The sequence below is a fragment of the Eschscholzia californica genome, unplaced genomic scaffold (genome assembly GCF_041429995.1).
Source record: "Eschscholzia californica isolate CP2 unplaced genomic scaffold, dmEscCali1.0.p SCAF_1, whole genome shotgun sequence".
NCBI classification, from domain to species: Eukaryota; Viridiplantae; Streptophyta; class Magnoliopsida; order Ranunculales; family Papaveraceae; genus Eschscholzia; species Eschscholzia californica.
Window position 1 is genome coordinate 81546856 of NW_028238198.1, and position 15818 is coordinate 81562673.

General features: G+C 35.5%; 2 protein-coding genes across 5 annotated transcripts; one reads left to right on the forward strand and one right to left on the reverse strand.

Moving 5' to 3' along the window:
- Nucleotides 1-689: 689 nt before the first annotated feature.
- On the forward strand, nt 690-3129 carry LOC147569870 (protein AE7-like). Of its 2 annotated transcripts, none has more exons than XM_086656403.1 (6): nt 690-1018; nt 1569-1733; nt 1891-1996; nt 2097-2196; nt 2628-2673; nt 2787-3129. In XM_086656403.1, the coding sequence occupies exons 2-6, from the start codon at nt 1604-1606 to the stop codon at nt 2885-2887; spliced, it is 483 nt and encodes a 160-aa protein (XP_086512529.1). In that variant the 5' UTR covers nt 690-1018; nt 1569-1603; the 3' UTR covers nt 2888-3129. The 2 variants fall into 2 exon arrangements, with proteins under 2 accessions (XP_086512529.1, XP_086512530.1); XM_086656404.1 differs by having other exon boundaries at nt 753-980.
- A 170-nt stretch (nt 3130-3299) lies between these two features.
- On the reverse strand, nt 3300-14096 carry LOC147569871 (AMP-dependent synthetase and ligase family protein). 3 transcript variants are annotated; one of them, XM_086656400.1, is made up of 18 exons: nt 13705-14096; nt 13131-13628; nt 12510-12706; nt 12164-12367; nt 10995-11723; nt 10094-10758; nt 9615-9690; nt 9432-9518; nt 8875-8918; nt 7957-8065; nt 7257-7316; nt 6916-7000; nt 6455-6519; nt 6290-6349; nt 6152-6196; nt 4945-5054; nt 4353-4863; nt 3300-3899 (listed from the first exon to the last, which is right to left on the reverse strand). In XM_086656400.1, exons 1-17 carry the CDS (start codon nt 14039-14041, stop codon nt 4617-4619), a joined length of 3618 nt encoding a protein of 1205 aa, XP_086512526.1. In that variant the 5' UTR covers nt 14042-14096; the 3' UTR covers nt 3300-3899; nt 4353-4616. The 3 variants fall into 3 exon arrangements, with proteins under 3 accessions (XP_086512526.1, XP_086512527.1, XP_086512528.1); XM_086656401.1 differs by lacking the exon at nt 6152-6196; XM_086656402.1 differs by lacking the exons at nt 3300-3899; nt 4353-4863; nt 4945-5054 and adding an exon at nt 5303-5989.
- Between the last annotated feature and the right edge of the window lie 1722 nt (nt 14097-15818).

Here is a 15818-nt window from a genome sequence, read left to right on the forward strand (position 1 = left end):
AAAAAAAAAAAGAAGAAGCCGAGATCTGGAATTAATGGTGGTAGTGAAAAAAGAAGAAGAGTGAAGAAACTTAAAAATATCAGAGTTTGGATGTTTGGAGAAACAATAAATTCTAATTTTTTTTTTCTCGTTGATAGTTTAATTAGCACAATTTAGGGATGTACTTGAGTCGAGCCGATGCGAGAAGTAAAATATTCAAGTTCGGCTAGTGTCTTTGACTCGAGTTCTAGCTCGAGCTCGGTCGAGTACACTGTCTACTTTCTACAGCTCGACCTCGCATTGTTTTAAGCTCATTTATCAAATTACTTCAAATTAAAGCAACTTCTTAAATTATCAAAATACTTCAACGACCATTTATCACATACAACAATAATGATTTATGATTTATATTCCAATAATCTTTTAATGATTGATCTTCCATGCACAAATTTCAATACTAATACGTAAATATGTACTACACTATTATAGATAGTATGTTAAACGAGTTGTTCACGAGTAACTCGAGATATACTAAAGAATGATCAAATTCGACTCGTTTACATAAACAAACATGATTTTGTACTTGTGGTAAGCTCATACTCGTTAATCTTCGAATCGATCATGAGCAATAGTCGAGTCAAATTCGAGCAACTCATTAAAAGCTCGGCTCGAGTACACCCCCTCTTAAGCAACTCTATTTACCTCTTGATAGGAACAAATTCTCTAACAATAACCACCAAGATGATCTAACACATATTTGTAGCGTGGGTGTCTTCATAATTGTGCAAAAGGGTAGGGGTGGTTTGGGCATTTTCTCTACTATAATTTGGGGACCGAATTCAACACCAGCAACGACGAGACGAGAGCAACTAGTTCTAGGGTTTATATTCTAGAAAATTAATCTCCCATTTCTTTCTCAAGGATTGCTTGTGAAGATTTCGCTTTGAACTTTCTCTCTCAAGGATTCGATTAGTACCACAACAAGTAGCCGAGCAACTAGGGTTTATTCTAAATCTTCATTTTCTCTCTCAAGGATTCGGTTAGTTGAACTTTCAATTTTCGAATACTTGATTTGATTCAAACCACTTAGATGTTTAATGTGTAAAATATTTTAAAATTTGAATGTTCTGAATCATAGAGATTATAGATATTAGATATAATTTTGCTTTTCCTTTCAAGAAATTCATCAAGAAATTGACAGAGTCTCTTTAAGAATTGTAAATATGGTTTAGGTTGTAGGCTTGTAGTTCACCTGTTTGATGAAATTCCTCACTTTAAGTTTTTGTTTGCTGACCACTCTGAGGTTAGAAAATTGCAAATTAAAGACCTCAATCGATTGATGATTATGAATTATGAACTATGATTCCTACTTCCTTTTAAGTTATAAATCTTAGATAACTTCAAATTTTGTTAACTAGTCCATTTTCGTTTGCCGATTGATGGTTATGGTTTATGAAATACGATTCTTACATTATCTATTCTTTGTTTGGATCATCTAGTAGGATGATATTTGTTGAAGCAAATTTATTTGTCGAATAAATCTCCAGCCAAAGATAAGTCTTCATTATCAATTCTTTTTTTCCTTTCAGGAAGACATTTTAACTTCAAGATTTCACGTGGAAAAATGGCGCCAGGGTTGATTAACGCTAACCCTGTTGTCTATGAAAGGAAAGAACGTCGCATACGTGATCCTGTATCCCCTGCTGATGTGGATGAATATGCTGTTGAAGCCATTGATCAACTAGAAATTTTTGATATCCTCTCGATGCAATTAGTTCAATTTAATAACCCCGATGCTTATTTCTTTTTTTCTTCTTGTATATAACAGTAAGCTTCAATTGTATTGGGTCCATCGAAACTTATAAGCATTTTGTTACTTTTGAATTATTTTTATTTCCTTAACAATCTTACATCATATTAGAGATATAAAAGATCCAGAACATCCTTATTCATTGGAAGAACTCAAAGTAGTTACTGAGGATGCAGTCGAAGTGGATGACAGGCATAGCCATGTTAGGTGAATATGTGATTCTTTAATTTCTAAGTTATCGTTGACTGTGTATTGTTCCTGAAAATCGAAACTCATTGTCTACTATTTCTAATGTCTTATGATTCAGGGTAACTTTTACTCCTACAGTTGAACATTGTTCTATGGCTACAATAATTGGACTTTGTTTACGAGTGAAACTTGTGCGCAGTCTACCTTCTCGTTACAAGGTGTGTTAGTTATTCCTCAGTTTAACTAGTGTAGATTGATACTTTAATGAACCGTTGCTTGTGAGTTTGTTTGATATTGCGATGTTACTTTCTAGCAACTGATTAACTATTTCTTTTGCTACTATCTCTACTTCGGAGCTTACAAGACATATTTATCTCATTTTTGTTGGCACGAGTCTACTTCTATAATTAGTAGTTGTAGCTTCTGAACCTGTAGAAAGGGTTGGCATCTTATTTAACTTTCACCATGAAGGTGTTAAATACTTCTCTTCCTGATTTCTTGTGGAACTGCTGATTTCTTTTTTGGCGTTTTTTGTTCTTTTACTAGAATTTCACCCATAATCCCTATATCTATGTGGCTAGTCCCATTTCCATTTAAAAATTAGCTTTTCCAGACTACTAAGTACGGAAAATGTTTATACTTTTTGTAGATTGATATTAGAGTAGCACCAGGAAGTCATGCAACAGAGGCTGCAGGTATGTTCCTCCCCAGTCTCTTTTGCCTGAGATATTGTCAAAAGTAGGTATTTTCTGTTTTCGTTTCTCTCACCATTTCTTTTTTTTTTTTTTTTTATCATTTTTTATTGCAGTAAACAAGCAGTTGAACGATAAAGAACGGGTTGCAGCGGCACTAGAAAATCCTAACCTAGTGGATATGGTTGATCAGTGTCTAGCTACAACTTGTGAGTGAGCAAATGATATCCAACAATCGCCAGTCAGTAGTTCGAAGGAGTGAGAACTGATTTTTGCCCGAATAATTCTTTTCTTGTATAGGTTGTCTTGACAGGGATCAACTTCGTTAATTACTCTTCTTGCAATTTCCAAACTCGTTTACTTCTGTACGATAGTTATGCTTACTTGACATATCTGTACTAGTGATGATTTTGTACTAGTGATGATTTTCAGCTTCAAAATTTTAATATGTTATTGAGATATAGTTGTTATGAAGATCTCATTAGGATAACTAAATATGCCCCAGTGAGTTTTTGCTAAGAACGATCAATAATGCTCTCAAGGATTTAACCGCATTCATGAACATATTATGCTAAGAACTAGGTATGCCCCAGTGAACTTTTGTTTGGATATATCATTGGTTAGATAGATTTTCTCATAAAATTACTTTTTTTTGTTGAGAGACTCATAAAATTACTTCTGTTATAATGGCTTTCTAAATAATATAAGATTATATGGGAACATTTAACTCGCATTCCTTTGAACAAAAAACAAATTTAACTCGTATTTAGTTTACAACTCGGAAGTTACAAAAGATAGCACAGTCGAAGTGAAGGAAGACCTCCTAGGTCACATGAAAATGAGGATTTATGTTCTATCCTGTTGGACTCTTTGATGTTCTATCCTGTTGGACTCTTAGTACTGCTCTCAAGTCGACAAATATAAATATTTTCTAACCATGAAAGATGAGTAATCAGAATCAGATTGTGCTCCTTGACCTCTCAATCCTGCAATCCTCTTTTGACTATAAATTTTCTGTCCCGTTGATTCACACTTAAATATTAGTCTATTGTGCTCCTGGCAATGTCCATTCCCATTTCTTCGCCTAACATTATAGCCAGGTGAACTGGAAATGCTCACTTTGATTATACACTCGATTTACTTGTTCTGAAGTTCGATTCTTAGGGTTCAGTAGTCCAATCACATGCCTAACCAATGCAGCTGACTAGCTGAGAGCTCTCTCAGAGATTCTGCAATAAAAATTGTTGCAATAAGGAAGTTATAACTTTGAATGGATCTTTCACGTCCCGACGTCTGTGTAGTTTTCACAGACTCGGTCACATTTCGTTTAGGTGTAATTGAAGAAGAAACTTAGAAAATCTACATAAATATAAGTTCTGTTCTATCAGACCAAAATTTCAACATGATTGATGGGTGTTTAAATCACCAAGCAGAGTGAATGAGCTGGGCTGTTCATAGTTTATCGTGCCCACCAATCATGATGGTCAGTCTAAATTTATTCAAACCACACTCTGGTTGCTTTGTAAGGCGAACTGGGATAGCTCGAGGCCGATCAAGTTGTGGGACTTGGATGGCTCAGCCGTCGAGCCTAGCTGAGCAAGGCCAGAGTCTCGAACCCAACTACTTGGAATATGTACTAGTAAGTTTCAACGAAAGACGCAGCTGAACACACAATGACTAACCTGCATGGCTGCATGAAACATTGACGTGCTCATGACATCACACCATCAACCGTAATCTACTCGCATTGACTTGAGGGATGTCAGACTGATTGCCGAGGCGGTCCGATGTTCTCTTCTCTTCTGAACTCTTGTCGACAATTTTCCAAGATGCGGCGTTGTAAACGTTTGTAGCAAAATCTGCTTAGACAAAGTTACTAAAGGCAGTGTAGAATAACCAGTTAAGGAAGCAGCTAATACGAGAGAGGATTCGCCAAAAGGAATTTATCAACTTGGTTTTCCGTTGAACATCTCGACTTCTATGCAATGCAAGTAATCGTCTCTACAACCAACAAATATACGTCCACCAATCATCACAGGTGAGGAGAATATTTCTCCTGGAAGATCCAATTTTCCAATTTCTTGCACAATTGAGTCTGAAGAGTTATCATTTGCTTGACTATTCTGTTGTAGATTATGCAAGTTGATTCTAAGTAAACAAATGCTTCCAGAACTGCTACAGATGCATACCAACCTGAGAGAGAAAGTGGATCGTAACACGAATCAATGGTCAATATATCTTTGGAGTTCTATGCAACTGACGTTGTATTTCTACCTGTCTGATGGGTGGGATGGATCAGATGTCAACTGCATATTCTCATCAACAAAAGCAGATGCAGTAATTGGATCTCCTACGTTATATTTCCACAGCAACTCCCCTCCTTCCTGGAATGGGAAAAGAAAACCTAGGTTACTCAATGCTCATTCAGAATCAGAATAGTTCGCATACAGGAAATAGTTGGGGTAGTACATCTGTACAAGCTCAATCATGCTAACCACTTCAAACTTCTGCAGACGTTTTACTACGGTTAGATGTTATAAGTTTCATCATCGTCTTTGTACTACGGTTAGGTTACCCGCTATACTTGCTTACCAAAAGATGTGATTATTCTTTTGGTTCAAATTCACTACTGTTTTTTTTTTTTTTTTAATTCAATGTAAACTTTATTATTTATCTAACAAAAGTTTACAAGGGGAAGCAAAGGTTACATCAGTCAAGCACATAAAACTAAAATGTAACACCCATAACCAGTTCTTAGCCGATTTCTTCAAATGCAAGGTAGCCTCTACAAATATAGTAGATATCCAAGTAGACAAGAACTGCTGCACTTGTCCTGGGCTAGTAAACCCAGAAAGAACACCCCACTGCAAACTACTGATTATCATGTCAAATGTCAATCCAAATCTGCTTTAAATACCAAGACAAACTAAACCTGTCCCAGATAGGGTGAAAATAGGAATCAAAACCTTCCCCAAAGGCTATGGACTTCCTAGGAGCGGAACCAAAAGGTTCCAAAGTTACCCTCCAGAATTCCCTCGGTGGAGATATATCCAACCAATCTTCAGCAGAAAATGTGTTAGATACCTGGTAAATAGGGTTGCCAGCCCAGTCCAAGTTCAAAAACCTGACTGAGCCAGGAAAATGAAGCAGTAAAACTGCTGAAGGTGGAAGGAGAGACAAGTAGTCTATGCCAGTTGAAAACACGTGAGGATTGAAACCCAGTTAAAAACTACTTTTTGGACCTGCCTCTAACTCCCCAGGTTCCCTCTAACTTTCTTTTTAATGTATCAAACTTCAAAATCTCATTTTTGCTAAGAATCTGCAGTACCAGAAATTGATGATTTCAATAAGTTGGTTTATTAGATTCAAAGTCAAATATAAAATCAACTGTAACGAAGGTAATCCTACAAATACTATAAAATCTATACCCGGATGCAAAGGTTAACCCTAATCATAACTAGTGCAAGTTTCCTGGCCTTACCAATTCAAATGAGTAGACACTACCATTTCTGGAACATACAACAACCTGAAATATAATCAAAACCAACCATAAAATTTTGAAGAAAATTGAGTTCACAGAAACAAGTAGGATATGTATGTTTCGGGAAGGAAAGGACACCTGAGAGGGGAGCGCATAAGATATGCACGCGCCAGCAAATATTGGACCATCTGTAACTGCCTAAGGAAATAAAAGTAAACAAAGTAAATCTTCTGCTTCATGTATTTATGCAAGTCGTGTAACACGTAAGAAATGTAAAACATGAAGCAACTAATATAGACATACCTTCCAGACGATTGACCCACTTACACTAAATACAAGTACATTCCCATTAACCAAGCAGCAAATGACTGTCAAATCAATGTATGAAACACTGATAAATTTGCATCCTATAGATAAGAAATATATCTCTTTAGAGCTATTAGTTGGCCTCCGATTGACTTGTGAGGCCGCTGAGTTCCCACTTTTCTTTCTTTTAGGTTTTTTTCTCTTCATTTTCTTTTATATTGTACATAGAACTTGAATGGTAGCTAACAAGTATATTCCGTATAAGAAATAGTACTACGTTACTATGTATATACATATGTTTACATTATTAAAATATACTTAATGCTCAAGCTTTCGAAAGCGAGCGAGTCCTGCCACCCGGCTCAGCTTTCACGGAATTGGGGACAATACAAGTCATACGGCTTGGCTTTAAAAAACAAATTTCAAGAACTGCAGGAAGTAGTCAGAGACAATGTTACCATTTCCATGTAGAGAACCAACCGAGAGAGATCCGAATACTGGTGCTTCCAACTCATGGACCCATTGAGTGCAAAATGGTGACACCTACATGACAGAACACCTTTATTGTAATAAACACTAATCTACAAAACTCATTTATACAAACATCTAACAACACGAGGAGCAACGCGGAGCGCACAACTTGCCACAAAAATCGTCGCTAATAATATGATTCATTCTGTAAAGATAGTTTCACTGGTTACCATTAAGTTCATGACAGAGTATTGGCCTAAAAAATATTAAAGAAATCTACAGAGACAATTACATACTCAGCAGAATGATATGATTTACTTTTGCATACCTCAATTGATAGAGCTGTCAGGCGCCCTTTAGTAGATGCCACATAAAGCATGTTATGTACCTACACCAAAAGACGACTGACCACTGATTACAGATGCACTAACATGAAAAATGTGGCAATTCATTTTCTAAGTTCCAGATTATACATTAATAGTGCACTATGGGAGATGAAGCAAATAGTTGTAGGGATTTAGTAAATACTACCTTTGGCTATGGAGTATGTATCCATTAAAGGAAGTGGAATCAGTATCATGCTTGGATAAATATCCATTTCATAGAATTGATGATTATTCAGTATGGAACAGAACCAAGTGGTCTGCCCATATTGACTTAAGGATGATAACTACCAGTTGAGAATGAAAAGCAAGATCGATAAAGTCCGAAAACATTTCTAGGACTAGATACTGGCTTAGGTAAGAGTAATATATGCAACATGTCCCTCAACGCTATTTAATGATTGAGTAAAATAAACAACTTATTAGCAAATCAGACAGCGCAAAAAGCAAGTAAAATTGAAAACTTTTTAGGAGAAGCAATATCAAGCAACACAATAAAATACCTCATGACATTGGAAAGATGTCAAAAGGACAAGACATAACAGACCAGAAATAAGAATGAAAAGAGAAACTACATCTGTGGATGAATCCAAACTTTGAAGATGTTCTAGAAAAAAAAGGCTTCACAAATCAAATAGAACGCACCATATCAATAGAAGGTGACCCGTATATGCTGCCACCACATGAGACATCATACACACAAGAGTGGTTTATGTAATCCAGAGCATAAAGATTATGATCGTAGGATCCACACCTGTAAATGTTAAAATATAAATACATCTAATCTACAAGATACAACAAAGGGCAGTTGCAGCTTTCATTAACTAGACAGCACCAACAAACATTTGCAAATTGGAAATGTCATCTCTGCCTAAAATGCTCTATCAGTATACGCAAACGCAAGTATTACTTTTTTTTGGTTGTCTAGCTGCAACCACATTTACTAAATTGTAGTTACTAGTTAGCTCCCACGAATTTAGCAAACGTTGGTGGGAATATATGCATTCATTTTAAACCAGAAATAGTCACGCCCTCTTTTTTTTCCTTTTCCCCAATGGTTCGTGAAGCTGCACCTAGATAGTCAACACTCGACAACAATGTCTTGAATTGGGAATGTTCTGCAAATATTTATGGCCATAAAGGGACAAAATGCCATATGTCGGGTAATACCCTCTGTACATACACAACATGCACATGAGAGGTAGGTATGGCGGGTTATGCAAGAACCAACCCGAGATAACATGCCGAAATGACCTACCTACTTCTGAAGCAATGTGAGAGATATGTATGCACAAAGGGATAACCCATAAGTACGTATTTCACGCATACGGAGCTAGGAATAATTATCGGGACATGGAAAATAAAAAGCTAATGTGTAAACATAATGAATTTAGTATATAAAGGAAAGAGATTAGGGGGCACAATTTTGTAGGCTTGATTATGTTCTATTATTCGCCATTTCACACTCAATACGTCTTGTGAAAAGTTGGGATACATGCATGTGCTTTTGATTCAAAATTCAGGTATAACATTAGAGAAAACAAACAAGTTATAGCACATTACCATATCAAGTGTCTGTGTTTGTCCACAACTGGCTGTGATTTAACCTTCAAAATTCAGTCATAAAGTTTCGAATCAAATAAACAGGAGAAAAAGAAAAAAACTTGGTGCACATAATACTAGAATAAGGTCCCATGAAATAACTACAATCATTTCCGTAAAATAAGCAGTTCAGATAAGAATAGTTGGACCAGTGAACTATGTTCCCTGTTTTGTATAACTGGTCCTCAGATCATTTTCTTCAATAACGAAACGAAAAATGAAAACTCCAAACATGTCGAAATATCGTTTATCAGTAATGTAATCAAAGTTCATCATTTTTTTACTGAAGGGTCTTCCCACAGCCAACAGTGTTGAGCTTTATTCAGGCCAGTTCCTCTTCTTCAACTACATTTTTCCCCTATTCTTTTATCATGTAGCTAGATTACTTATACATCCGATTTCTCTTGGAGTTTAATCTAGTGATCGGTTAAGTGATCAATGCAACATGTATAAAAGATGAGGGCAACTTATATGTATATAACTGCTTCGAAAAGTAAACTAAAGTAGACAAGTCTCACCTCACCCTGTGTTTGGAATGCCCAAGCCAAGGCGCCAGTCATAGAATCAAGAAAGTAAACCTTTCCTTTATAACACCCAACGACAACCTACATACATTAGAAAATGAGCAAATGAGTAAATATCTTGTATACTAGTGAAAAGTACTTGGTAAATCTGGAAAGACACTCTAGTCAGATATATACCTGAGAGATATCGTCAATAAAAGCTGCTGAGCATTCAATTCGTCCCTCTAATTTGATCTCCCATTGAGGAATACCACTAAATAAATGTATATATAACCACTTTAAGTTTAACATCTAAAGATAACAAATTGTTTTAGCAGTAGCACCTTCATTACAATTTCATTTTTTCAGAATGGTCTTTCATTATAAGTTCGTAACTAAAAGCAAATTTGGCTGGTTATGCATATTTATCTAGTAGCAACATAGTTGTGATTTTAGATCTGACTCTCTGACACCTAGTTGTACTTCGAAGTTTTGTTTCATTCAGGAACTCTGTTACTCGGACTTGACTAATGTCATAAGTTGTTAATACAGATCACGAAATCATTGTATCTATAAAGAAATCCTAGAGGAGGAATTTTAAGATAAATATTTTAATGTCTACTTTTTACTTGCTAACCACATAACCAGAGTGAAAACCAACTTAAAACTGTGCATACCTTATGCCATCAGTACAGAGAAATAGATGTGAATGAGATCCAATAAATATATAAACTGCGTCCTCCTTGAAGACAACTAACGGTGATGCATCAACACATGATCTCAAATGAACCTTCCACAGTTTATGCATGAAACCTTTTATATTTCTTGGAGTTCGAAGTGCCCTGCATGCTTTAAGTACATCATTAACCCCGTTTTCCTCTCCGCATGTTATCTTGTTACAGCGACTAAATGAACATGCCATAGATTTACAATAACTTGGCATCCATGTATTCCTTCCTCCTGAACTTCTATCTATTGAACCAGTATGTAGATTTGCACCCACTTTCAAATATCTTGAAGCACCACTATAAGGAACTCTCAGTGAACTACCAACTGACTTATTGTTGTTTGCAGGAGTCAGTGAACTGAAAGACTGTAACAGGTTAATCTTTCGTTTTTTCAGTTTTTCTTCTGAATGGTGAATAGTTAACCCATCTTCAAATGAGATTTCATCATCTAGTAGAGCATTTAGAAGCTTAGATGGACTCGGGAATTCATATAATAACCTCATATTGATCCCCAACTGATGGGCAACTTGTGCTGCTGCAAGAGAATTACCACCCATTTGAAAGAAATCAGTATCATCGGCAACTTCTCCAACCATTAAAGCAGTAGAAAAAGCCTGTTGAAGAATGAACAGAAAAACCCAGGTTAGAAATTTGATCCAGAGAGAAATGGTGACAATTTCGATAGGTTCTAAGTGAAAGGTTTTATCAACCAGTACTGGGGCCTGCCAAGATAAGAAAATTCAGCCAAGAGTCATTCATAGGGCTAGACTCTGGAAATTACAAACCCAGAAGACCTAATAAACATTCACTAATATCAGCATTAGTTACAATGGAAGAGTGAGATGCAAACCTGTTTCAAAACTTGCAGAAGATCAGAATCACATTCAGAAACACCAGTTTGCTTTTGACAGTGTTTCATGGATAATGTTGATCCAGACAGAAAAGCATAATCTACTTTTCCAGTTGAGGACAAAGGCAATGAATGGATACACAAATACCGATTAGGAATCATAGCCAGAGGAAGCATTTTGCTTAACCAAGTCTTAATAGAAGAAAAGAATAAATCGTCTGTCTCGACTTCTCTTTTCAATACGATGTAAGCTACAAGGCAAGAACGCATTCCTGGCCCTTTTTGATAAATTACAGCAGCATCAACCACATCCAGGTGCTCCCTCAAAGCATCTTCAATCTCCTCTAAAGCAATACGTTGCCCATTGAATTTTATAGTGCGGTCTTTTCTCCCCAAGAAGACCAAATCACCAGAAGGAAGTCTTTGGGCGAAATCGCCAGTTCTAAAATATAGTTTGGTCCTAGTATCCGAGAGAGAACCCTCACGAAGTCCAGAGTCTTGAGGCCATTTCACATAGTCCAAAGACGTAATAGCAGAATCCATGAAGTATCCAACTGATGTGCAGACACCACCTACATATATCTCGCCTTCGTTAGGCTCATTTGGTTCTCCAACCAGAACTATGTCACAATTAACAATGGGTAACCCAATAGGTACACTGCTTAATACCTTATCTTTCAAAATCATTGGCAACCTCTTGCAATCAAAATATGTACAATCGCCTGATACCTACAACTCCAAGGGTTGATAATTAAATAATCAATGTCGTAATAGCTCTTTCTGTGGTACGTAAAAGCAATTATCAGCATCCCTTTTTTAACCTAGCACGGACCATATACCTCGGAATACTTGTATTCCCGCTCTATCCTTTTTTTGTAGAGAGAACGATAAGATTTTTTTTTTTACAAAACGTAAGTAGGTAACCATTAAACCACAGATGTCAATCAAGTCGACTATCATACTGTTATAGTGTTATGGACGAAATCAGAGAACAAACTAAAGAAGATTTTAATTTCGAGAAAGAAGAACTATACTCCAATAACAAGATTTCTAAATTATTAAAAAATGTCGGAGCACAGAAACATGATACGAAACAAGAATTACATTATATTTCCATAACTACGAAAAGAAGAGCGGATAAAGCAAAGAAGTTTTTTATTTGCTCAAACCTCCGTGCTTCCGTAGAGATTCAAAACTATAGTCTCCGGCAATAGTCTGCAGAGGATATTCCACAAAGATATCGGAAAAACTTCTCCACTAAGTACTAAAGTGTGTAAGGACCTCCGGATACGGAGACTGTACTGATCTCTTGTAGCGGGAAGAATTGCTCTCATCACTGACGGGACGATAGTCAGACTTGAAATACAATAGGCCTGAAGAAAGAATAATCAGACTTTGTAAGCACAATGCGACATGATATATTAATCTCATTGCACCTTCACAACAGTAAAGGTACAGCAAAATGAGCGATATATTGGGCAAGTAACAGAGAAATTCATATTTGCAGAAACATACCTTTAAATAGTCAACAATACAAAGTGGATTTGCTTTTAATTTCTGAAAAGGAGGTACAACTAATGGGCTACAAGTAAGAATAGCAGCAAGAAACTCTTGTAAATGGTCAATGAAGCTAACTGATGTCTTGAACAGTAAAGTTTCCCCTCTATGTAGGGGATACATCTCTTGCATCCATAAAATGCGATTTAGAAGACCTAAAATGATGAACAGTGGTTAGCTGCTCGTAAATAAATGCAGAACGTAGCAATATCAGAATAAAGTTGGGAAATAGTAAAAGAGAAACAAAATGTAGCTTAATTGAACAAGTACATATTTTATTTACTTATAATCATTATTCACTAGTAGTATGTAGACAAAAGAACAGATAACATCAAAATAAGGGAAAACGGGTATTCAAAGATTTATAGCCAACAAACCCGAGAAACATTTCCATCCCACCAAATTCATCAATATTGCTAAACCTAAACTATCAGTTCATGGGATTTGGAGAGTAAAACAGTGGATAAGAGTCATGGTACTTTATGTCGAAACTTGAAAGAAGCAGAAAAATTACAGAACCTCGAATATATAATGCAGTTTAATATAATCTTTTATTTAAAAAGTTATAGTAGCGTTTACCTTTCTCAGTACCACAGACACCTTTAGGTTTTCCACTTGATCCAGATGTATACATCAAGTAACAAAACGCCCGCTTGCGTCTGCTTTCACAAGGCCATTCTAAATCTAACTGATCATGATTCCTTTTATTGTTCTCTTTCATAGACATATAAAGAACACGACAATTGCTGTCATTTGATAATGTCTCATCAAGTTCATGACTTTCACTTATATCATGTGAAGATTCACACTTTATAATAAGATCAACTTTCGAAGATGAAACAATCGACAAAATCCTGGATTGTGGCCATGAAGGATCTAAAGGCAAGAAAGCTTCCCCACATCTTAAAACTGATAAAACAGTAACTATATATTCTACAGAAGGTACCATATATATTCCCAATATCCTTGGGAGTCTATCTATCTCTTCAAGCTCAGATGACTGATCTTCAGTTAACCTAGAAGCATTTGAAGATTCTGAATTCAATTTACCCACTTTCTCTTTCTCAAGGAAAAAACCTAAAACAATACCAAAGTTAATTAATTAACGAGATTAATTTCTGCGTGAGAGAGAGAGAGAGTTTAGAACCCTAACCTTTGGGTGTTATCGTGTTCGGATCATTACCGCCGTCGAGCACAAATCGAATACGAGAGGTCAGCATCTGAACTGAAGCTAATATATCTGAGAATGTGAAAATCTCATCTCCTTTGTAAGTTAGGTTAGAGAGAGAAACTCGATGAGAATCAAAAAACTTATCTTCGTCGTAATCAAAATCAGGATTGCTGAAAATATTCCGACGCAGCTCTTCACATATCTGAGATCCACCTGAAGCATGTATAACTGCAATTTTTTTAGGGTTTCTTGAGGCAACATTGAAGAACTCGTGAGATAAACAACAGTGATTCTCTTTCCCTCCTTTTTCTTCCTCCATGGTTGTTTTCCAGTGGCAAGAATTGGGTGAAACTTTCCCGCGAAATGAGTAGAATGAAGGGATTTAGAAGCAAGGTCGGGCAAGTTTAGGGGGGGTAGTTGGAGCGGGACTTTCACAGACTTTCATAGACAAAATATCCCGTAGACATTTCAAGACATTTCGGATGAGTTATTATAGACAACATGTGCTCATAGACATTTTCAAGACATTGAGAGTTTGTAGACAAAATATCTTTATAGACATTTCAAGACATTTGATCCATAGACAAAATGTCTTGGGGACATTTTAAGATCTTGAGTCCATTGACAAAAATATATTTTTCGACTTTTGTAGACATCTGTGAATATTTGTGGACATTGATGGACATTTGGTAGACATTTATTATTTTAATATTATTATTATATTTAATCACATGAAATAATATATTAATACTAACATTTCAAAAATATATTTTTCGACTTTCGTAAACATCTGTGAATATTTGTGGACATTGATGGACATTTGGTAGATATTTATTATTTTAATATTATTATTATTTTTTAATTACATGAAATAATATATTTATACCAACATTTCAAAAATATATTTTTCGACTTTCGTAGACATCTGTAAATATTGTGGATATTGATGGACATTTGGTAGACATTTACTATTTTAATATTATTATTGTTTAATCACATGAAATAATATGTTTATACTACATTTCAAAAATATACTTTTCGACTTTCGTAGACATCTGTGAATATTTGTGGACATTGATGGACATTTGGTAGACATTTATTATTTTAATATTATTATTATTGTTTAATCACATGAAATAATATATTTATACTAACATTTCAAAAATATATTTTTCGACTTTCGTAAACATCTGTGAATATTTGTGGACATTGATGGACATTTGGTAGACATTTATTATTTTAATATTATTATTGTTGTTTGATCACATGATGGACTTCAAATGTCTCTTGTTTTTTGAAAGACATTTTGACTTCCAAATTTGTCCCAAATCCTTCACAAATTCATCAAACTATGAAGTCCACCAAAGTCTGGGACATATTTTGTCTACAATCGAATGCCTCGGACTTTCATAGACTCTCAAATGTCTGGATTTGAATGCCTCAGACTTTCGTGGACTCTCAAATGTCTGGATTTGAATGCCTCCGACTTTCGTGGACTCTCAAATGTCTGGATTTGAATGCCTCAGACTTTCGCGGACTCTCAGGACTCTCAAATGTCTGGATTTGATGTGAGCCACAAAGACCACATAGCTCTGCCTAAAAAAGGCAATGTTAGGGACCTAAAATCCAACTAATCTAGGTGTACTTCATTTATTCATAAGTTTAATAAAATCAGTATTTATGTTTCCATGAGATCGAACCTAAGATTGAATTTGAGACTGATGCATTACGGAATAGATGCACTACCAACTGGATTACCAGTTGTTCGCTAAAAAGAGAAACTTAGTTAAGTTTCGGTTTCGATGAAATTTTCGGTAGACATGAAAATAGATTATCGAAATATTTCGAAATTTAGTTTTTAGTTAGTGGAAGGATTCGTTTCGAAATTAGAGTCAGAAAAATAATGCAATTTTTTTTGTTCATGTTTGACTTGCAATTTGATTTTCATACAAATTTTTTTCCTTGAAAAGGGACCATTAACTTCTTGAAACCATAACTCTTAAAAAAAAAAAAAAATTTCTTGAAACCATATGAAAAAAATTGTGGTTTTTAAACAATTTTATAGAATACACTTCTTTGCTCATCATTTCACTGAA